The sequence below is a fragment of the Rhipicephalus microplus genome, chromosome 4 (genome assembly GCF_043290135.1).
Source record: "Rhipicephalus microplus isolate Deutch F79 chromosome 4, USDA_Rmic, whole genome shotgun sequence".
NCBI classification, from domain to species: Eukaryota; Metazoa; Arthropoda; class Arachnida; order Ixodida; family Ixodidae; genus Rhipicephalus; species Rhipicephalus microplus.
This window is the reverse complement of record NC_134703.1, coordinates 80,353,868-80,378,128: the sequence shown is the minus strand read 5'-3', so window position 1 is coordinate 80,378,128 and position 24,261 is coordinate 80,353,868. Positions and strand designations below refer to the sequence as shown.

General features: G+C 44.9%; 1 protein-coding gene across 4 annotated transcripts in view; it reads left to right on the top strand.

Annotated features, from left to right (window-relative positions):
* Positions 1-24,261, top strand: part of LOC119172137 (uncharacterized) — a 102,603-nt gene that overhangs the window by 53,955 nt on the left and 24,387 nt on the right. For 3 of the 4 annotated variants that reach the window (XM_075893057.1, XM_075893056.1, XM_037423150.2), the window contains exons 2-5: positions 1,079-1,216; positions 8,753-8,850; positions 13,577-13,674; positions 16,697-16,818. In XM_075893057.1, the coding sequence (XP_075749172.1) occupies positions 1,079-1,216; positions 8,753-8,850; positions 13,577-13,674; positions 16,697-16,778 (416 nt within the window). In that variant the 3' untranslated portion in view covers positions 16,779-16,818. Of the gene's footprint in view, positions 1-1,078; positions 1,217-8,752; positions 8,851-13,576; positions 13,675-16,696; positions 16,819-16,941; positions 17,109-24,261 lie in introns of all 4 variants that reach the window. The other variant, XM_075893058.1, reaches the window with a different exon arrangement.

Below are 24,261 nucleotides of genomic sequence, written 5' to 3'. Positions count from 1 at the left end.
TACCTCTGAATATGCGAGCTGACCCTGCCCGTCAGCTTGCGTACAGCAGATTAACGGCTTTCCAAGAAACACAGAAGCATCGCTTTGACGAGAGACATTTGCAACATAGAATTTCCGACCTGTCTTGTCCTTTGGTCTCCTACAGGGCAGCCCATACCGCATGCTTCGGCGAGCGACAGATGCTACACAGGAAATTGTTCCTGATGATCTCTCAACCTCTCCTGCTCTGTTGTCCCATGACGTCGTCCATATATCAAGGCCCAAACGTTATTGAACTCCTGCTGTGGCCCCGCAGATGCTCTGAGTCAGTGCTTTTGCCAGCGGTTGTTGTGTTACCTGGTTTTAGTTGAAAGTAACAGGGCATAGTGGGACATACCTTGAAATGTGCCTCAGACTAGAAATGAAGATATTGTGTGTGAGCTATGCTGTGGTTACGGACCGACTGCTGTTGTTTCCACGTAACAATATTTTTGTTTTGTCTCTTTTTCATTTAAATATTATGTAGGCATGTACTATAAGGCCGAAAGCCTGCCCCCAAAATGCATTGCGCCAAACACTTGTGGTGGCACAATCAATCTGAAGGACTGCTCTCAGCATGGTCGCTGATAAAAGTTAATAAACTTGGCTAGTAAAAGCGTGTGTGGTTACTTTAAGATAAAAAGTTACTTCTTGTTTGATATGAAAAAAAAAAAAACTTTTTCAAATTTAAGCATGAAACGCACCTTGAAGTTATTTTCTTTATTACTAAACAGCGTGCTTTACTTTTATTTTTGTAGTAACTACCCTTTGACATTTTAGTGGCGCTAGAAACGCAAGATGCATTCGCTAAGAGCAAAACCCTATTCGAAAACTCTCATTTCCTGCCTCACCCAAAACTAGCGTACACAAAAGGCTTTGGGGCCCCGAAGTTTTGGGACCCCTGTTCGAAAACGTCCTGTTACCTTAACATTACATCATCACTGATGCTAGTGGGGCTGACTGCCACATCACTTTGAAAGAGATGCTGCCGGTTGTATCACTGGGATGTCTTCCTTTGTTGTTGATGGATGCTACATAATTGGGAAATCTGTTCTTGCAGTGTTCCTGTGGTGCAGCCAGCTGCCGAATGTTCTGGGAAACCATTCAGGAAATTCCTTACTTGGCTGGGCCAGAAGCGTGAAAGCTGTCGAGGGCGTGCTCTACGAACTGCAGAGCATCATTTCGCACCTACCACATGGTAAGGGGCTTGACCACTGCTTGTCCGACAAAACTTTTGTAGCTGCTCAAGACACCTGTTGGACGTGATAAAAACGCATTCCACTGTACAGCCCGGAAAATGTTCATAGTAGTGACCCCCTTGCAAAGGTTCCAGTTACCAACAAAATGTGAAACTTGTTCATGCTGCTTGGCGTTAATCGACTTGGGGACCTCCGCTGTCCTGTGATCACACATGCCAGAATCGGTGCGGAAGTAAAGGCCGTCGATCGTTCGCTTGTACGCTCGGACATCTATTGGCCTGTCTTCCAAATCTTTGGAACAATTGAAGGAATGGGTTTTTGAAAATCGTGATGTTTTAAAAAGTGCTCCCTGTAGAGATTTAATCGACTGCCTCTCGGCAGCTGAGGCATACTGAAGAGACTCGGCAGCAGTACATTAATCAGATGGCAAGATTACTTGCAGAGTGTTTAGCCAAATCAGTACGAATACGAGATCAGTGGTGCAGAGATGTGGTTAGCATGCTAAATAAATTACTCTGGCACAAACACTGCAAGGGGCGGCACGGTGCACGTTTGCACACAGGCAGTGACCACTTGTCTTAACTCCTTAGCGGCAAGTTCAAGATTTATGTAGTTATTTGTGGCTACAGAAAGGGCGACAAAATGGCCCTCGTATCGGTCATCTAGTATCTTTTGCAACAAAAAAAGTAGCATGTTATGAAGCACTCGTAACAAAGTGCAGATGCTATACTTGTGCTTTTCTTAACAATCTGAAGCTGTTTGTTTCCAAGTGGCTTGTTCTCTTTTGAAGACATTGAGCAAAATAAGGTATGAAATCAACTTCTGCTCATTTACAAGAAATTTGAGAAGAAACCTCTAAAGCATGCATTGGACTTAGATTATGTATGCGTCATCTGTCAGTGCACTTACCAGACTTACTCGTTTAATGAACCCACTCGCATGATAAACCAACCTCCGACCTTGGTCCTTGAAAAAAAAATTTTAATGTATTGGTTCATTTCATTTTGGTGTTATAGCCAGTGCTGTTGACAACCAAAACAACGGTAAATAAAGTCATTACGGGCAACATACAACCACGGCACGTGCCCGTCATCTCGGAGGCTATGCAAAGGCCAGCCACTCAGCGGACAACACATTGTGCACCTGCAACGTTTGGGCACCGCCATCCTATGCTGTGTTTTTGTGTCGGCCTCGCAGGGGCGTCTACGCAAGCAGGCGTTTGGTGTGTAGTAACACCACGGACCCGAGCTAACGGGGGGGGGGGGGGGGGGGGGGTTCGACTCCCCACGCCCAGACGTGCGTGGCTTTGCCGTGTCCGGGGGAAAAGGGGATTCTGGGGGTTGAGCTGACGCTGGGCAATTGGACCTTCAAGGCCCCCTAGCTGAGGCAACACACCCCTTTGGCCCCGGCTTTATGTAGACAGCACCCCTGGGCTGACCCACCCCTGGAAAATCGGCCGGCAGTGGCCTTTTCCTATCTCTCCCTCCCTACATCTTCGTCTTTATCTCTCACTTTTTAACTGTCCTGTCATCTTCTCTCTTCTGTTTACTTCCAATCTTTCCTGGCGGCAAGGGTTAACCTTGTGTATGTCCTCTGTCTTGGGCACAATGAATTTGGTTGTAGCGGCTGTGTACAGATGACGTTGACATGCCTCATATAATTTTAGGGCCTGTCACGTCCCCGTGTTGGACTCCATGGGGAGCGGCTGGCATGGTTGCCGAATTTACGCCTGTTTTATGGATTTTACTTCTCTTCACTGCACGATCGTCCTCTCTCGAAGAGAGGGTGCACTGAAGACATTTCCAATTTTTTAAAAAGCAAAAGAAACTCCCCTGCTACCATGTAATTCACTGCGAAACTGCTGAAAAGAACGCCAGAACAATCTCGCCTTATGTTGTCTTCAAATGCCTCACCACTCCACTTGGTCCAGGTTACCAGTCTACAAGAATGACCAGTGGGGATCTCCTCCTTGAAGTAAAAAGTCAGGCACAGTATGTAAACCTCTCGAAACTAGAATCGTTTAGAAACATCCCAACATTTCTCGAGGCGTTGTGTCCGATAAAGACTTACTTGGCCTGACTGAAGGTGAGCTCCTCGAGAGTTGGAATTACCAGCAGGTGACACAAGTACAAAAAATAAAAATCAGGCGTGATAAGACGGAAGGTCCAACTAAACATATAATTGTGTCATTTCGCACCAGTGTCCTTCCTGAAGATCTCAAAACAGGATACTTGAAGTTGAATGTGCGACCCTAAATCTCCAATCCACGACGTTGCTTTAAATGCCAGCGTTTTGGTCACGGCCCAATCCACGACGTTGCTTTACATGCCAGCGTTTTGTTCACGGCTATGAGTTGCCGCGGCCAACTCACCTGTGCAAAGTGTGCCACTACAGGACAGGCCACAGATGGTTGTAAGGTGAAGGCTGGGGCCCACTGCGCAAACTGCAATGGTGTCCACCCCGCATACTCCCGAACGTGTCCAACATCACAAATAAACCATCGTTCGCCAATGTAGTACAACAGGGGGCAGCACTACAACGGCCTGCGGCAGCTGCCCATGCCAGGCACAGTGTGCCCAGGCAGTTGCCAATACCCCCGCCCACGGTGGGAACAGCGAAGGCTGCCCTGCCACTTGTCCCCACTGCCATGCCCGCGGCCGCTGCAAGCTCTTGCAGCAGCCAGAGTAACCCAGCAGCAAAGGAAGTCCCGTCGACCTCTTGCCCGATAGGACCGAAGGTTTCGCCTCTCGAGGTGAAGGAGACCCCAGGCTCGGCCGGTATAAAGGCCTCGTCTCACCAGGCGAGGCCCCAAGCTCGAAACACCAGCTCGCAAATGCGGGCACGCAGTGCCTCTGAGGAGGCAACGGACACCACGGTACCCCTGGTGCCGAAAGATCGGCGTAGCTCCCTGGAGCGCGCCAAGAGAAATAAAAAGCTGATAACAGGGCCCGATGACGGCCCTGTTAAGTCTTAACGCCCAGCTTAAAGAGTAGACACGCCCATTTTGTAACACAGCACTACATTACCCCCAATATGGCAACACAAATAATACATTGGAAAGTCAGAGGACTGCTTAGAAACCTCAATGATGTCCAAGAGCTCTTATACAAACATTCGCCAAGACTGCTGTGTGTATAGGAAACACATTTAAAATCTAAAAACACCAATTTTTTGTGTCAGTATGTTCTATTTCGAAAGGACAGAGATGATGCTGCGGCGTCATCTGGCTGTGTAGCCATTATTGTTAATCAAAAAGTAGCATGCACACATTTACTACTACAAACAACTCCAGAGGCAGTGGCTGTTTGGGCAGTTCTTTTCAAGAAACTCTTCACCATCTGCTCTCTATACATACCCCGCCACTACTGTCTTGAAAAATGAGAATTCTAGTTCCTAATAGATGCACTACCTGAAGCTTATCTGGTCCTTGGTGACCTGAATGCTCATAGCAGTCTGTGGGGCGATTCTTGCTGCAACGCACATGGTCGTCTCATTGAACAGTTCTTTTTCTCTTCCAGTGCCTGTCTGTTAAGAAAAGAGGCAACAAATTATAACCTGGCCAACAAAACTTAGTCCCCCATAGACCTCAGTATCCCATCTCCTTGACTTGTACCATTACTCCAATGGAAAGTTATAAATAATCCCTTTGGAAGTGACCATTTTACTGTTGTTTTGAGTACAGAAACATCATGCGAATGTCCTTGAAGAGTTCCCAAATGACTGACATACAAAGCCGACTGGGAACAGTTTCATAACATTACTCGTTTAAGTTGGACTGACGTATGTGGGTTAAGCATAGATGAAGCTGTGCAGTACTTAACAGCTTTCCTTATTGACGCAGCAGCCAAGTGCATCCCGCAGACATCTGGACTGCCCGGCAAGTGACACGTTCCATGGTGGAACATTGAGTGTCCTAATGCGCGAAAGGGGGCAGAACAAGGCATGGAGGTTGCTTCGGAACTCACCGACAGCCGAAAACCTTGACAGCTTTAAGAAAATAAAGTCTCAAGGCAGGAGAACGTGTTGGCAGGCCAGAAGAGAAAACTGGCACAAGTTTTATCAGGGATCAATTCATATACACAAGAGGCTAAAGTCTGGAACATGGTTGGTAGGGTAGCAGGAAGACAAGTACATTCACTCCCACTCGTAAACACACAAGGTGACAGCCTGGGAGATCAGGCGAACTTCCTCAGTGCACACTACGAGCAGATGTCTAGCTCGTCACACTATACTGAAGCTTTCCGAAGATATAAAGCAAGAGTAGAAAAGTGGAAACTAGAACACAAGTGTACAAAGTACGAGGCATACAACCAACCTTTCAACTTAGCTGAACTACAAACTTCACTAAACTCCTGCAGTGATTCTGCCCCAGGCTATGACCGTGTCATGTATGAAATGTTGAAAAACCTGTTGCTCAATATGCAAAAAACTTTACTCTTTCTATACAATGCTATCTGGCTTTCTGGCACCATCCCTACTTCCTGGAAAGAGGCTATTGTTATCCCTATTTTGAAACAGGGCAAGGACCCTTCCTCAGTTTTCAGTTATAAGCCCATTGCACTTACAAGCTGCCTTTGTAACCTTTTTGAAAAGATGATAAACCACCGACTTTTACATTTCCTTGAAACACACAATCTGCTTGACCAATTCCAGTGTGGGTTTCGAGAGGGTAGATCCACCACCGACCATCTGGTGCATATTGAGGCAGAGTTCCGAGGCGCTTTCGTCCACAAGCAATACTTCCTCTCTGTGTTCCTTGATATCAAGAAGGCTTACGACACAACATGGCATTTTGGCATATTAAGAGACTTGTCTCACTTGGGTGTGCGCGGTAGAATGCTTTCCATAATCGAGAGTTACTTGTTCAATCGGACATTCCGTGTCCGTGTGGGCAGTGCTCTCTCCCAAACATTTGTCCAAGAAACGGGAGTACCGCAAGGTGGTGTACTTAGTTGTACACTTTCTATTATCAAAATGAATTCCTTGCACCTGTCCATCCCCCGCAATATGTTCTATTGTACATATGTCGATGATGTCCAGCTTGGCTTTAAGTCATGCAACCTGGCAATGTGTGAGCGGCAGGTTCGGCTAAGTTTAAACAAGGTTTCCAAATGGGCAGAGGAAAACAGATTCCGAATGAACCCACAAAAAAGCGCGCGTGTCTTGTTCTCTTGAAAGAGAGGCGTGCACTCGGAACCTGACATTCAACCGCACGGTAAACATCTGTCTGTTAATGCCGAGCATAAATTCTTAGGCCTAATCTTGGACAACAAGCTGACCTTCATACCGCACATTAAGTATTTAAAAACAAAATGTGTAAAAGCCATGAGTGTTCTAAAAGTGTTGTCACGTTCTACGTGGGGTAGTGACAGGCAATCTCTCACGAATTTGTATAGAAGCCTCATTTGCACGCACTTAGACTATGGGGCCGTTGTTTATCAGTCTGCGAATAAAGTGCTTTGAAGATGCTGGACCCCCTGCACCATTTGGGCATTCGCCTTTCTACGGGTGCTTTCTGCACTAGCCCTGTGGAAAGCCTGTACGTAGAATTAAATGAGTGGTCACTCCACTTACAGAGATGTTACATATCTTTTGTGTACTACCTCAACGTGAACGCAGACAAAAGAACATCCCTAGCTCTCTGTTATTCACAATCAATGACCGGTCTTATTCTGCCCTGTTCCACAGTCGTCCTTCGTTGAGGCAGCCTTACTCAATTCAATTCAGAGGCTTCGCCGAGGAAACATATGTGCCACTTCTAGAACACTGTTTGATGGCTCCTGCTGCATATCTGCCACCGTGGCAGTGGCAGCTTACAGACTGTGACACATCTTTTGTGGAAGTCGCAAAGCATGCGCCTGTTGCACACACCCGCACATGCTTTCATGAACTACAACACAAATACAGTTGTCCCAAATTCCACACCGATGCCTCTAAGACGAACACTACTGTCTCGTACGCTGCGGTCAGCCCATCCTTTTCAGATGCCGGTGCTCTTCATCCTAACACAAGCATCTTTACTGCAGAAGCTCATGCGATACTTGCGGCTGTTGAACACATTAAAGAAATAAAACTACAAATTGCAGTAATATACACAGATTCCCTAAGCATGGTAAAAGCCCTCAAAACCCTGAAAAAAACAAACAAAAATTCTGTTCTTGTATCTTTTTACTCACTTCTCTGCACAGTATACTCACTCAAACAGCATGTCGTAGTGTGCTGGGTACCAGGACACCGCGAGATAGAAGGAAACGAATTGGTGGATTGCTTGGCTGCTTCTGCCAAGCCTTGCAACCAATGCCAATAAAACAATGGCGATCCTTGCACTCGACCCTGAAACTTCTCCTCAAACGAAATCTCGGAGCTTTTTGGCAGTGCACATGGGATACGCACACAGGAAATAAACTGCATGTTATCAAGCCGCAACTCGGTCAGTGGCCGGCAGTACCTAAGTCACGCCGCACACAAGTTACACTAACACAGCTAAGGATAAAACACACACACAAGACACGCTCATACCTTTTGTCTGGTGACGGTCCATCATTGTGTGCATTGTGTGAGAGATGTCGTGAAGCACAACCTGTGCTTCACATTTTATTTGAATGTAAGGAATTAGACACCCTTAGAAAACAATTCTTCCCATTACGCTACCAACAACAAATAGGTAGGGAACCACTTTTTAAACTCGAGCCATTGCTGCCGTTTTTAAAACAGGTGCAATATTTTCAAGTGATTAACCCAGGGAATTCGTAGCACGACCTCAGACGAGAGGTGGTTGCGTTTATGACAAAAACACAGCACATGCCTCCCGACCCTTGTATAAAAGTGTGTTCAAGAGGCATTTGTGCTAATGCCAATTATCACCATAGTTATATTATCACGATCCTTCGATACCAATTCTCTCTAGACACCTTTCACCTCACTGTCATAATTTTAATACTGCTACGTTTTATCCGCCACAGTGCGTGGAATTTTAAGGCCCTTATGCAGCCACATACCATAAACATTGCCCACTTTCTTTGTTTCATGAAATGGCACTCTTTGGCCATCATATGGCCCTTGCGCCATAAAGCTCCATACATCATCATCATTTTTGTGTCGGGCTTGCCGTGGTTGGAAAGCTGCTGCACATTGCACGATCGGCTGGTATGTTAGCTATACGACTGCTTTCAAACATTAAGTATTATCTAACTGACCGACTGGACCACACTTTGGCGTCGATTCGTGCGCGTTTGTTACGGAAGAAAACAAGTGCTTCGGGCAACAAAAATGATTCGTTGTACATTTCGCGGGCCCAAACAAGCAAGGCCGCCACGCGAAATTTTCACTGTTATAAGTCCCATGACTTGTTTTTTCCCGCGTAATGAACCCTCCCCCCGAATAGGAGTCAACATTTCTGAAAAACAAAAAAAAGTTGGGTTCTTTGCGCGTGTAAATATGGTATTTAAAAGTATTGTCTATCTGCTAGTCAGTCATAAATACTGTGAACACAAGTGTTGCAGACAATGACAAAGACTTGATGATGGCTGTGACAGGGCACGTGTGTCACCGTGCTTATCTGGAATGGCGAGCTGCCTCCTCACCTGCTCCTCGAGCGGCCACTTGCAACCTCACTGCCGGAGACGCTAGGAGAGTAAGCCTTATACCCGCCATGTATTTTAGACGAAGTTTATGTACCTTTTTCTCCATGACCACAAAAGTTACAGTAATTATTTTACTATTGGTATTGTCGTCATTAGCCATTCCTTACCTTACTGAAGCAAATTTAGCACTGGAAATTTTAATGCTAATTTTTTGGGAGTGCGTAATTATCACTCGGTAATAGCCATTAGATGTCGTGTTGAAAAAGAGCACTTTCTCACTCAACAATAATTCTGCTTCAGTATATATTTCCTGTAATGATATCTAAATACTGGCAGAGATCTATGTTTCTAGATACTGTGGTGGAACAAAAGCACAAAAAAGCATGTTTTGAGATAATTGCATGTGTAGCTGAAAATATCCTATATTTCAAAACTACAACGACATAACAGCAAATTGATGAACCCGCTCAATAGGCACCAGCCAAATACTGATCATGAATATTTTTTTTTTGTGTGTTGAAATGTCTTGCCTAGTAAGCCTCCTCAGTCGCCTTCTGTGCAGCCCTCTCAGCAAAGTACTCTCGACGCAGGTCAATGGTACGTAGGCCCTGCACTGTGCAGTGCTCTGATAAAATTCCAAAGGAGTTCAGCACATTCACACAGGTTATATAGCCATTATTAAAAGTGAGCACAGCATCAAGAGTGCATATTTTCAGTGTTTGGTGTTATGGAACATGCACTTTGTGTTATGCACTTTGGTTACGATGTTATGGAACAATCGTAACCAAAGTGCAGATGCTGTACTCGTGCTGCAGAACTTTCCAAATTTACTTAACAATCTTGAGCTGTTTGTTTCCAAGTGGCTTGTTCTCTTCTGGAGACATTGAGCAAAAGAAGGTATGAAATCAACTTCTCCTGCTCGTCTACAACAAATTTTAGAAGGAACCTCTAAAACAGGTATTTAACTAAGATTCAGTATGCGTCATCTGTCAGTGCAGTTACCATACTTACTTGCATAATGTACCCACCCCGCACCTTGGTCCTTGAAAAAAGAAAAAAAAAAAACATTTTTTAATGGGTAAAGACGCTTATTGGTGGACACTCTGCAATGATGCACGACAGCGACAGTCAATGCGGGGACCGACTCTCTGCACGAGCTGCTATTCTTCTTCCAAAAAGGGCATCCCACTAGAAGGCACTGGAGAGGACGACCCACTGTTCGAAGGCTTCGCTACAACTACCCCGGGTGCGAAAAGACAGCCGTCTGGCGACCTAACAGCTGGTTACAATGAGCGGGTCATGGTAGGCCTTCAGGCGCTCCACGTTAACAATGTCGCGTCCTCGACGACGCATGTCCGAAGATGGTTCGATGGGTTCAATCAAGTAGTTGACTGGGGAAGTGCATTTGACGACACGGTAGGGGCCTTCGTATTTGGGCAATAGTTTTGTTGAAGATAGGCCAGTTGCAGTGGTAGGGATCGAGAGCCAGACAAGCGCTCCAGGGAGGAACGTGGGCGTAGTAGTGCTGGCGTGAGTGCGAATGCTCTTCTGCCGCTCTTGATCATGCGCAGTAAAGGTCTTTGCAAGCTTTCGACACTCTTCAGCAAGCTTGGCTGTAGCAGAAATAGACGCACACCCAGACGGATCTGGCTTGTATGGAAGTATCATGTCGATGGTGTGCGACAGGTGCCTTCCATATAATGAAAAGAAAGGTGAAAAGCCAGTAGTGCTCTGAGAGGCGGTATTATATGCGTCGGTGACGAACGGTACAATGGCATCCCAATTTGTGTGATTGGCGGCGATATACTTGGAAAGCACGTCGCCGAGCATACGGTTGAAGCTTTTGGTGAGGCCATTCATCTGCGGGTGGTAAGCAGCAGTTTTGTGGTGAATGTGGCACTCTTTGAGAATGGCTTCGAGGACTTCGGACAGGAAGACACGGCCTCGATCACTGAGCAGTTCGTGGGGTAGACGTGTCGCAGCATGAATCGCTGGAGCAGGAAAGAGGCCACATCGCTCTGATGCCGCGGGGACAGCGGTAGTTTCGACGTATCGCGTGAGGTGGTCTACAGCGACGATGGGCCAGCGGATACCAGCCGACGTTAGTGGAAATGGCCCATAGCTATCGATGCCAACACGCCCAAACGGCCTGGCAGGGAAAGGTAGAGGTTGCAGACATACCGGTGACAAGTGGGTTGAAGTTTTGCAGCGCTGACAATCTATGCAGGAGGGAACGAATTTCTGCAGGAGGGAACGAATTTATGTCTGCACATAGCAGTACATGCCGCGCCAAAAGTACCGTTGGCGAATGCGGTGGTAAGTCTTCAATACCCCGGAGTGCGCACATTGCGGATCAGAATGAAAGAACTCGCATGTGTCAGAGCGCAGACTGCGCTGTATGACTAGTAGCCACTGGCAGCCGTCACCATCGTAATTGCATCGGTGGAGGAGGTCGTCGCGAAGGGCGAAATGGTGGGCTTGACGATGAAACGCGCAAGTGGATGGATCAGTCAGGAAGTCTATCAGTGAGGCAATCTATTGATCCTTGTGCTGTTCGGTAGCGATGTTATGAATGTTGATAGAAGAAATGGCAAGGTGAGACGCTAAGTTATGGTCATTGTCGTCAGTCAAGGGAAAGCGCGACAGAGCGCCGGCGTCAGCATGTTGCCTTTCGTTGCGGTACAGCACGCGGATGTTGTAGTCTTGCAGGCGAAGTGCCCACCGGGCGAGAAGGCCCGAGAGATCCAATGACGACAACTAGCATAGTGCATGATGGTCGATGACGACATCAAATGGGCGACCGTACAAATAAGGTTGGAACTTTGTAAGGGCCCAAGCAATTGCCAGACATTCTTTCTAAGTGACGGTGTAATTAGTCTAGGTTTTTGTAAGCGTACGGCTTGCATAAGCCACGACATATTCCGGGAACCCTGGTTTGCGCTGCGTAAGGACAGCACCGAGGCCGACACCGCAGGCGTCCGTGTGTACATCCGTAGGGGCCATAGGGTCGTAGTAGCGGAGTATGGGAGGGGATGTCAACAAACGACGGAGCCTTGTGAAAGTGTCGTCGCACTGTGGTGTGACCACGAATGGAGAGGCCCGTTACTTCCGAGGAGCTTCGTCATTGGTGATAGTTGCAAAGTTTCCAATGAAGCGCTGAAAGTAGGAACACAGTCCTATGAAACTGCGCAGTTGCTTGAAGGGTGTCGGCTTGGGGAACTCGGTCACGGCCCGAAGCTTGGCTGGATCAGGGAGAATTGTGTCCTTGGGCACGACGTAGCCGAGTATTGTCAGCTGCCAAGCTGCAAATCGGCACTTCTTTAGGTTCAGTTGCAGACTGGCATCACTTAGACGCGTTAAAACATGCTGCAGGCGTTGAATATGCGTGGAGAAATCTGGAGCGGAAACGACGACGTCATCGAGGTAGCACAGGCACGTGTGCCATTTCAAGTCGTGCAGAACGGTATCCATCATGCGCTCAAAGGTGGCGGGCGCATTGCACAGCCCAAACGGAACGACGCTGAATTCGTACAAGCCCCTCGGAGGTGACAAAAGCAGTTTTCGGTCTAGCGTCCACAGCCATAGGTACTTGCCTGCCCTCAGTGCGAATCGAGGAATAAAAAGCATTCTGCTCCTTGCAGGCTGTCAATCGTGTCATCTATCCGCTGTAGTGGGTACACGTCCTTACGAGCGATCTCGTTGAGCCGTCTGCAATTCACACAGAACCGTCCTTCGTGAGGAGAAGGACAGGAGACGCCCAGGGGCTGTTAGAGGGTCGAATAACATCGCAGCGAAGAATGTCGTCGACTTGCTCATTAATTACGCGGCGTTCTGTGGGAGATACGCAATATGGACGTTGCTGCAGTGGTGGTTGTGAGCCTGTGTCGATGCTTTTCTTCTTCCGAAGAGGGCGACCCACTAGAAGGCGCTGGAGAGAACGATGCACTGTTCAAAGGCTTCGCTACAAATATATCAGTTCGTTTCATTGCGGTGTGATAGCCAGTCCTCTTGAATATCGAAACAACATTAAATCAAGCCATTACGTGCAGCATAGAAACAGGCCATGCTCCCGCCATCTTTGAGGTCATGCGAAGCGACCACCACGCCGACGACGCGTTGTGCAGCAGCAACGTTTGTGCCCTGCCATCCGATGCTGCGTTTTTGTTGTGTGGTTTGTCGTGGTAAACTTAGCTGAAAAGCTGCTGTGCATGGCGCGTTCGATTTATATGCTAGCTACACGGCTGGTTTGAAACAATAAGTTGGTTGAGCATGCGCTGAAGCATGGTAACCATCCAATGCTGCGTTTTTGTTGTGTGGTTTGTCGTGGTAAACTTAGCTGAAAAGCTGCTGCGCATGGCGCGTTCGATTTATATGCTAGCTACACGGCTGGTTTCAAACAATAAATTGGTTGAGCATGCGCTGAAGCATGGTAACCGACCGGCTAGACGACACTTGGGCGTCGATTCGCACGCGTTTGTTACGGCAGAAAATATAAGCTTCGGGTTACAAAATTCATTCCTCGTACATTTTGCGGGCCAAAACAATCAAAACCGTCATGTGAAATTTTCGCTGTTATAACTCCCATGACTTATTTTCTCTCGCGTAATGTGCCCTCCCCTCAAATTGGCGTCAATTTTTCTGAAAAAAAAAAAAAGGTAGGTTCATTACACATGTAAATGCGGTATTTAAAAGTATCGTATATATGATAGTCAGTCAAGAATATTGTTAAAGCAAGTGTTGCAGACAATGACAAAGACTTGATGATGGCTGTGACAGGGCACGTGTGTCACCGTGCTCATGTGGAATGGCGAGCTGTCTCCTCACCTGCTTTTTGAGCGGCCACTTGGGACCTCACTGCCGGAGATGACAGCAGGGTAAGCCGTATACCGCCATGTATTTTAGGCGAAGTTTATGTACCTTTTTCTCCATAACCACAAAGGTTACAGTAATTGATAAACTATTATTAGGATCATAAGCTAGTCCTCATCTTACTGAAGCAAATTTAGGGATGAAAATTTTAATGATAAATATTGTAAATTTTCTGCTTTGAGTACTTATCAATCGGTAATAGCCATTAGATGTCGTGTTGAAGAAGAGCACTTTCTCACACAACAATAATTCTGCTTCAGTATATTTTTTACTAGGTTATCTAAATACTGGCTGAGATTGATTGATATGTGGGGTTTAACGTCCCAAAACCACCATATGATTATGAGAGACGCCGTATTGGAGGGCTCTGAAAATTTCGACCGCCTGGGGTTCTTTAACGTGCACCCAAATCTGAGCACACGGGCTTAAAACATTTCCGCCTCCATCGGAAATGCAGCCGCCGCAGCTAAATACTGGCAGAGATCTATGTTTCTAGGCACTGTGGTTACTGAGATGAAGGAACAAAAGCACAAAAAAAATGATGTTTGGAGATAGTTGCATTTATAGCTTGAAATATGCATTATTTCAAAACTACAACAACATAACAGCAAATTGATTAACCCTTTCAATAGGCACCAGCCAAATACTGATCGCCAATATTTTTTTTGTGTGTGTTGAAATGTCTTGCCTAGTAAGCCTCCTTTGTCGCCTTCTGTGCAGCCCTCTCAGCAAAGTACTGTCGATGCAGGTCAAGGGTACGTAGGCGCTGGTGAAATTGCAAAGGAGTTGGGCACATTCGCACAGGCTATAATGTTATTGATAAAAGTGAGCACAGCATCAAAAGTGCATATTTTCAGTGTTTGGCGTCCGAGGAAAACTTTTTTGGCGCATGTCCCCACACAATGATTCAACGACTCGATACAGTTTTTAGTTTTCCCAGGGAGGCATTTAGCAAGTAATTCTAGAGGTATTTTTGAATAATTTGGCTTGACAGCTTCAATAACAGATGCTGGAAGGTGTACTTTATTAATGAATGTTTCACAATTCAATTGGGCTTTATTGAATTTACACCAACTTTCGGTGTTCTTCGGTCAAAGGCTGTGGTTTGGACTGGAATCCTTTGATACCATGTGAAAATATGTGGCCAGAAGGCATTTTGCATGTCCTCCAAGCTATTTGTCTGTTTGTCCGTCCGTTCGCAGACATCTGAAATGGCCACTGGCTTTCAGAAAGTTGTGGTCACCATCTATAATATTACCACAACCGCTTTGTTGGCGACGAAGGATTCAGCAGCTGCAGCAAACTTTTAAATGCGAAGCATTTCTTTGTGTACTGCAGGCACTCATAGCATGCCTATCCATGTATCGATATATCTATCTAGCCGCCTACGTCTGGGTGCTCTCACGATTACTCCCTTAACTTGGGGTAAACCAAAATTATATGGGAGGGTATGATAGTTTTATCAATATGACTTGCTCGTCCTGACATGAATAATGTGGCAATCTTGGGTCGTACGTGGTCGAACCCTTTCCTCCAAGCACCTGTGGCTTATCATCATCATCATCATCAGCCTGACTATGTTCACTGCAGGACAAAGGCCTCTCCTATGTTTCGCCAGTTAACCTGGTCCTGTGCTTGCTGCTGCCAATTTATACCCGCAAACTTCTTAATCTCATCTGCCCACCTAACCTTTTGTCTCCCCCTAACCTGCTTGCCTTCTTTGGGAATCAAGTTAGTTACCCTTAATGACCAGCGGTTATCCTGTATACGCGTGACATGCCCGGCCCATGTCCATTTCCTCTTATTGATTTCAACTATGATATCCTTAATCCCCGTTTGTTCCCTAATCCACTCTGCTCTCTTCTTGTCTCTTAAGGTTATACCTACCATTTTTCTTTCCATTGCTCGCTGCGTTGTCCTCAATTTAAGCTGAACCCTCTTTGTAAGTCTCCAGGTTTTTGCTCCGTGGCTAAGTACCAGCAAGATACAGCTGTTATATACCTTCCTCTTGAGTCATAATTTGAGGCTTATACCTGTGTCAAACCTGTGGCTTATACGCCCCTATGCCATGAGTGGGTATGTGCCACAGGTGATTGACAGTTTATATTGACTCAGCGAGAGCAAATACATTGGTAATTTAATGCAGTTGTGTTAACCAAAAGTGACATCAGTAGCTTTCACCCAGCAAATGCAAATAATAAATATTAAGGTCCCAGCAGAAATTAAACCAGAGCATTCTGCATGGCAATCAAATATTCTACGACAGAGCCATGCGAGGTCTTGAAACTGTTTTGGAAAAAGACCTTATGCAAGCGTCGTGTTGGCGAAACGTCATTCGTGGTTGCAGTGCTGGCTGTCTAGTTATATAAATGTGGCATATATACTCCTAGGATAACAGGCTTTACTTTGGGTTAACCTAATCCACTGAAGTTGATTTATGTAGCAGATTCATAGGTGTACTGTGCAAAAAACAGACGGAAACACGAAGTAGAGAAAAAGGACAGACAAGCGCAGACTATCAACTGAAGCTTTATTGCAAGACCTAGGCAATATATACAGGAAAGAATAAAAACAAGGGAGGGCAAAGGGAGAGGAGAAAAAGGCACAAGGGGCCAAATCAACAAAACCTGGACAACACCAGGAAAGCACGCGTCAGGTCCGGTACTACGACGATTGCCTGAGTGTATGGTGTAGCACGTTATACCGGTGTCACACGGGCACTTTTAATTGCGATCAGTGTCGATTCGGATTAACCACGATCCAGATTAGGTGCTGCTACATGGTCACTTTTAATCACGATCAGGCATAATCGGGATCAAGACTATCGCGATCCGCGCATCGCGATCTGCCTGAGAGATCGTGATTTTGCTGTCATCTGCACCCACTAGCTGAGCTTGCTGAAAGCACAATAAACAAGAAAATCGAGCATATTGTGATAAAAACGCTTTAAAATAGCTAGATGTCTATAAAAAAGCAAATTCTAAACTGTTTAAATTGAAACAATATCTAAAGTATTTTATATTTCAGGATTCGCATCGACGACATAAAGTTACGGGAGAGCAGTTGGCAAGCAGACGACAAGGAGTCGACCGTTGCCTTCAGTGCTTAGTTCAACTCTCGCTCTGTCGGAGCTGTTGGAACACCTAGAAGTAAGTTCAACTCTCGCTCCGTCAAAGCTGTTGGAACACCTAGAAGCAAACTGATGATGAGTGTCGCAAGCCTTTCGACTACGTCGCAACGTACGCGCACTTCGAATGAAAATATCTTTACAGTAATTAACCACCGGCAGGGGCGCCTGCAACTGACTTGAGGCGCCAAAAGTGCAACCGTGCACTGGCGCGTATAATGAGATTGACGCTTCGCTTCGACTACACGGCTACAAGCGGGGGCCACCATAAAAAAAAACAACGAAGGTTCAGAATCTCACGCAGCAACACAGGTAAGTGCTAAAAAATTTTTACCGAGTGATGGACTTATGAAATTACTATCGCAGTAGCCTGCAAAGTTTTTGACGTTAGAGTGGTTCTTGCACGAATAACATTGCTGATAAAGGAATCTATAGATATACCGTAAAGCGAGTCTTATCAGTGGCATGTTTTACGGCACGCAAATGCCACCTAAGGGCCCTTACACGCGCTAGCCACACACCCGCTCCGCATGTGGCGGGACCCCTGCCGCCCGCAAACGGAGAGCGAAATGGCGGCCTGGCGCCAAAATGCAACACAAGTGCTAGCCGCATGAGCGGCTCTGATGCGCACTCTGGTTGGACGATGCGACGCTGTTGATGCTGGTAACCACTTGGCGGAGCTTCAGTTTTCGAGGTCGGCAACCATCACCAACAGCAGACGACGCTGACAAGTTGAATGCGTTGGTTCAAGCCGCCGCGTTTATCATGAAATTGAGGCTGTTGTATTTTCACAACGCGTTTTTTGGCCGCAAGTGTTGCGTCGCCATAGTCATCTGTGTTCGAGGCTAATTACGCGCTCCCTTTTTGTTGTTGTCGTCGTCGTTACCGCACACAGGTCGTATCGCTCGAGTTGCATTTGGCGCGAAGGCGTTGTTTTACAGCTACTGTAGCAGGAATGCGGGTGCCAACACGCACAAACGCTTTGTATTACAATGAAGAAAAGGCCTACAGTGGCAGCGGCATTGCACGCTGCGATACCGCGATGCTATCTACAAACAGCTGAAGGAATTGGCTGGTCAGTAATGTTTATGATTGGGCGCTGGTGTATATCGTTGTGTGCGGCTTGCTGACGCGCTCTTTACTTTGCTCTATACAAGTTCGCGTTTGCTCTATAACATGTCACAATGAGCTCGACAAGTATTGAAGTAATTGAAGTTTAAGCCTAGAAGAAAATGTTTAGCATGTGTGATATATTCATTAAAGCTGGAATTAAATGTATGTGCATATGAAGTAGTCATGCATCATATGAGAGGCGCTATAGCTTGTTTTTTAAAGAATCCAAATATGAAGCGTAATGTGTGTTTACATTTTATTCAAGACACCTTGTTGCTGTCGAAAACACATGTCTGCATTTTTTTTGTTGGTGTACATAAAAAATGACACCACAAACATCGCTGTTATTTTAACTCATCTGAAGGTTTCACAATTTATTGGCTACAACCCATTCACTTCTACATTCCTGTTGCTCACCTCATCATCTTTTCCCATTGGCAATATGGTTCATTACATACCCCGACACAGCCTCAATGTTACATGGACTAGCATGATGTCATAACCAGGTTTTCATTTCGGAATATTAGATTTCTCCACCCACTTGAATGTTCTGTGGATGATGTGTGACAAATTTTTGGTGCTTCAACTTCTTTTTCCCCCGTTTGAGTAATTGTTAGCAGGAAATCTTCTGTTTGGCTATGTTCACAGTAGTCCAGTGAAAGGCATGTTTGAATGAAATGCATTTTTCTTTTTGGATGCCAATGAAACCACGAATCTCGTTCACTGATGCATATTTGTGCTTACTCTAAGGTAAACCTTCTTTCTCATCACTAAATATCTCGGTCTCTTCTGGGGAGCCTGAATTCCTCCATTTCATATTCTGCTAGCTGGCGCAGAGTGCCAAATGCAGTAAAACATGGGCGGCATCTAAGGCATTCCCTCTATGATCAGTTGAGCTGTGCACAACGTCTCCTTCTGAGACACATTTGCAGACACATTTTGGGGCATAATTGTATCAGTAAATTCAAATCATTTGTCACTTCTGCAATTCATGAATTTTAAGGTTCTTGTAAAGAAACCTTGCTGAAAATGTAAATGTGTTGAAATGTGTAAGGCTTCAGAAGAGACAAGAACACTTCTGTTTGCTTTAACTCTGGCTACGTTAACAAGAACAGCCACAACGTACTGTAATACGCTGTGCTAGACCATTCTATTGGCACAAGGCATGGCCTTGGCTTCAACTAGCTGTCCTCGGGACAACTTGTGATACAATTTGTGATGGCTTCTTTTTTGGCTGCCAAGTTAACCAGTATAGAATATTTTGCAAAATCTGCCACATTATCCTGAATTCTGACTGGTGTGAAAGTGCTTGAGCTTCAGCACTTTTTTTGTACGCATGTCCTTCTATTCTAAATGTGCATGTAATGTGTGCCTTCACATTATGCGTACACATGGTCATGGCAACGATTGACAACACTGAAGTGAGCACCAGAATGTGTGTGGGCTGCCACAGGGGTGTAGGCTGATTTTTTTTTTGTGGGCGTGGAATTGGAGGAGGGGTACCACTATGATCTTAAGTGGGGCCCGGTTCGTGGATGTGATCGAGCGTCATTTTGCACTCTGTATACTACGGGGGGAAAATATTCGAAAAAGGGAGGAGGGTGTGAGCCCGGTATGCCAACCCCTGGCTTTGCCACTGGGCTGCATCAACGTTGTATGCCTTGGCCTACTAAGCATAAGATGTGTATGCACAGCCTCTTTCCACTGACTACAGGGTGAACATGATGTGACGGGACTGGAGATGGGGCATTGGCATGCTAATGTTTTTGTTGTATCATCCTAAAGTCAAATATCAGTCATGCTGTACTAGCCCATCGAGCCGTTTCGTTCTGTCACCTGTGGTATTAAAGTAAATGTAGTGGGTAGATCACTAATTGTTTTCTGTTGATAACATGAAGTGTTTTCTGCTGATAACATGAGTCTTTCATATTGCTCTTGTAGTACTGAAGCATCATCAGTAAATTGCAAGCCATTCTTGAGTCAGTCTGATGAGACATTTTGTCTGTCTGTGACAGTCTGTTACCACAGAGCAGAACAGGAATGGATCAACATACTCATGAACACACCAAGAAGATGATTACTTGCAGTGTTATTACTTTTGTAATATGTGAAATACTCTATCTGTAGCTGTTGTTTCACTAGAAAATTTTGCTTCAGAAACACCACGTTACTGGAAAAAAAAAGTCTGTTTTGATTTGCAGTAAATTTATATCTTGATCTCTTTCCTTGTCTTGAACCAGATTATCACAGCATCCTTATACAAATTCAATATTGATTTTAATAATTGCTTTTTAATGTCACCACTGTGAGAACAAATAGCAGTAGATAAAAATCCACCTGTGGTATTTCTTCTTCTCACAGTGGTGATGCATAGTGCCAAATTTCATTCATGCATTTATTGAGTATAAAGCATTACAAGTGCAGAGGGGGCACCAAAACTTACAAAACAAGGTCCTGGTGGCTGACCATCTGCCACTACATTTCATTTTAAAAATGTATAGCACAGTGATAAAGTGTCAAAAGGTCAGCACTTGCTAAAAAAAATTTAAAATGAAATGACATACACAGCTTCCCAGTATCCTTCTTTTATTCTTAACTAAACCAAGATAACACACTGATTAAAATTTAAAATGGGTTCAGTGGTGTCATAGAAAAAAAGGTTTACCTTCTAGCACACGTGCATTTCTTCTAGCAAGCTGCTTAAATAGACAATGAGGTGAAAGCTTGCAACAAATGACATAGGATAGAACATTGAGCCACATGTGCTATCGTACTAATTGTAAAATGCTGCAAGGTATGAGCAATCAATTTTTTAATTTTGTCTGAATAACTTTTGCATCCTCTAATGAAATATGATAACGGTTGCATTACGCAACGTAGTTTATTAGCAGCTTGCGCAGGATATAGCATAGGGTACGCAGGAAAACATGTCGCATTGTTCTTGGGTTGTAGTACAGACTCACAGTTCTTGGGCACCCCTTTAAAACAGTGCAGAATACGTTGCATGCAAATGTGATACTGTGAGCATGTTTTACAGTAAGCTATTTATATAAACAAGTATAATGGAAGCAGCCCCATCAGCACTATGAAAACAATTTAAGACTCTGTGTTGTTATAAAGCCACAGCAGCCAAGCCATTGTGCTAAAGGTCAATTGATCGTGCATTCACGTACTCAATGCAAATCCACGCATCACAGGTAATGCTTCACTTTTTCCCATATTGCCCACGCTACAGACCACAAACAAGCTAAAGGATATGTTTGAAACACCTAAAAAATGATTCAGTTTGACTGTGCGAGATCATGTACACTCACATTTGTATGTACATAGTGATTATATTGCCCCCCCCCCCCCCCTCCCCTCTTCTGATTTCCTCAAAATAAAATCTGAGCTAAGTCCAAACACGAGCTTTTAAGCACTAAGCCTGACAAATCATGGGAATTGTAACTTATTGCACTGAAAGCAACCTTAAGTGGGTCTTCGAGGATGGCACTGTACACGTCATGCTTATGCTAGTCGGTATGCATGTTGTAAGATGCCTTCTTCGCAACATATTTGCTCGTTCATTATTTGTAGTAACATCATGGTGTCGCATCAAACCCCAATAAAAAAAACTGCACCCAAAGAGTAATTATTAGTGAGTATCAATCCAAATCGTTTTTCTCAAAACCCGCCTGAACCCAAGCCGAAGAATGTTTGTTGCCAATTTCGAGCAAAACGTTCAAATGTAGGACATCATACCGAACCAGCGGTACTACAACTGAACACATAACTGAAATTATGTTTTTGGAAGTGTGCCTGCAACCACATTGCCAATTACTATACGAGTTATTGGTTTGAAACAATGAAAGTGTTTCAATGCAAGTGTAAACAGCATATGTTGCTACTTAGATGGTGAGTTCAACTTTAACAATTCTCGAGCAGTGACATTTTTGCATGGAAAACTGGCTTCCAGAAAATTGCAGAGGGGATTACTAATGGCAAACAGTTGCCTGCCATTCAGTAAGTACACCTCTAGGGGCAGTGCCAGCAGTGTGGGGGGGGGAGGTTGTGGGGGGCTGGAGCTCTCTGAAAATTTCCACCTGCTCCCCCCCCCCCCCCCCGCCACCACAAAAGCAAACATAGTGAAATGCAGCACAGAAATTCTCAGCGTCCCTGCCCCCCCCCACCCCCCACCCCCTCAATGGAACTGGCGTATCACGGGTGACCCTCCATAGTGAAGAAATCCTTGCGCCACCCCTGTATGCCTTTGTTTTCTGCTACCTGTCATTTTGTTGTCGCATTGGTAGAGCTACCGCCCCGGAAAGGCGTTGGTCTCTGGTTCGATCCCCGGACCAGGATAAATTTTTGGGCAACTAGCTTTTTCTTGTGAAAAATCCGTACAGATTTCCTTGTGGCCTCGTGCCACAAACGGGTGGTTGTCTAGTTTCCCTTTCTGAACCATTCTGCCCCCTTGCAGGTTTCCACAGAACTTATTTGCATTACTTTGTTGTCTCATGTTACACAAAGCAATTTATTATTTCACAAACATCAATAAGCTTGTGTTCCTTCAGAATCATGCATTATGTCGTACCCTCCAGAGGGACCATGTGTTTCAAATGATGCTTGCTGCTTTCTTTCATGTTTTTCAGTAAAAGTGACAAAATCGAAGCATTTTAATCTAAATAATTTCTGGCAACACACGTGACATATTCAAGTGCGAGTATTCATTGGCCCAAAATAAAGAATTTCTTTTGCATGCTTGCAGTGTGGATATTATTATGATGACAAGAATATAACCGTCTTTCATGCTTCTTGAGTAGCAAAAAAAAAAGATGTGCATTCATGCGAAACGGTTTGCTTTTGTGTGCAACCAACACAAGTAGTGTTGACCAAGAATCTACGCAAAGTGAAATCTTACATTGCATTTCTACATTAAGACAAAACTATTTACTTTCTTATAGGTGCTCGCATGCTAGTCATAATATCTGCTGAAGTCACTGTAGTGCTCAGATTCTAGTGTTACGGCCAATGTGCTTACTGTAACTCATAATGATTCCTTCAAAAAACTGTGCTGGTGGCTACGTATGCTTTGGTACCACATTATGTAGGCTGCATTTTCACTGGAAGGAGAAAACCACCATGCTATGCGAATGAAATATTACAAGGTATGCCAGTAATTGTCATCTGCTTTCGTTTTTAATTTTTATGTTTGCCAGCACTTGTTTGCTAGTGCCAACCTTGCTAATTCTTTTTGCATATACCTCAGGATTATGCAAGGAAGATGTTGCCACGTGAAACTCAGCTTGTAAAATATTCTTCCAGGACAGCTTCAACTCGGTGTGCACTCAAGGAACAGTGCATCATGGATGCGTCCACTTGTTTGAAGCAAACTGAGTGTGAAGCAAACAGAGTGTGAACTTTGTTTCGTACAAGCACATGCATCGTACAAGCACATGATGCACTGTACTTTTTCTTTTTATTAACTTCAGTGTGACTGACTTAATGCTGCCGCCATGTCACATGTGGTGTACGCTGCTGTTGCCAGCACAAAATAGACTTTCTTGTTGTATTGCTTTCCAATCAAATTCTGCAGTCAATATTTTTAACACTCCTAATCATCGCTCCCGAAGAATTTCACTCAGTGAACGCCTGAAACAATTGTAATGAAATTCGGTTGACTTTCATTTCTGGAACGTGCCTGTGTAAACTGAGCATTTGTTTAGGCTGGCACAATATGATGACGTGAGCATGTCTTCACCAGTAAGACAATGAGGATGTTATGTGCCCATAGGGTATCCCTTCTGAGGCATATTTATGTAAATGCAAAAGCCCCTGGAGATAGAGGATGCATCCTGAAAATGCAAGGGGACAAGAGGACAGTTAGGTTGTCATGAAGTTAGAGGCTTTGGACATGCAGTGTCACATTTACGACATCTTCCATCAACTGACAGTTTCCAAGACATGGTTGACTGGAGACGTATCTCGATGTGGTAGGGAATGCAGTATCTGGTGAGGAGTTTAAAAAGCAGGCGAGTGGTTCATCAGCCAGACTAAAAGCCTGTACAGTGTGTGTAGGGAACTTTGCTGTCACGACGAAGGAACATTTGTTGTTAATGAGTAGGCCAACTGACAGCCTTTCTTAATGTAATAAGAGGCTACAGACAGCACTGTGCACTCTGATCAGTCAAGGCTGTTAGCCAGGAATGTTTAAAATGTACAGTAGATTTCTATTTGAAGGTTATTACGCGAGCCACAACCAAGAACTACAGTATTTCCATGTCCCGGAATACACTTTCGAGAAGAAGGTGGTATCACGCAAGCTTAACACACACTTTTTGCTGTTCCTTAAGCAGCGATCACTCCGACCTGG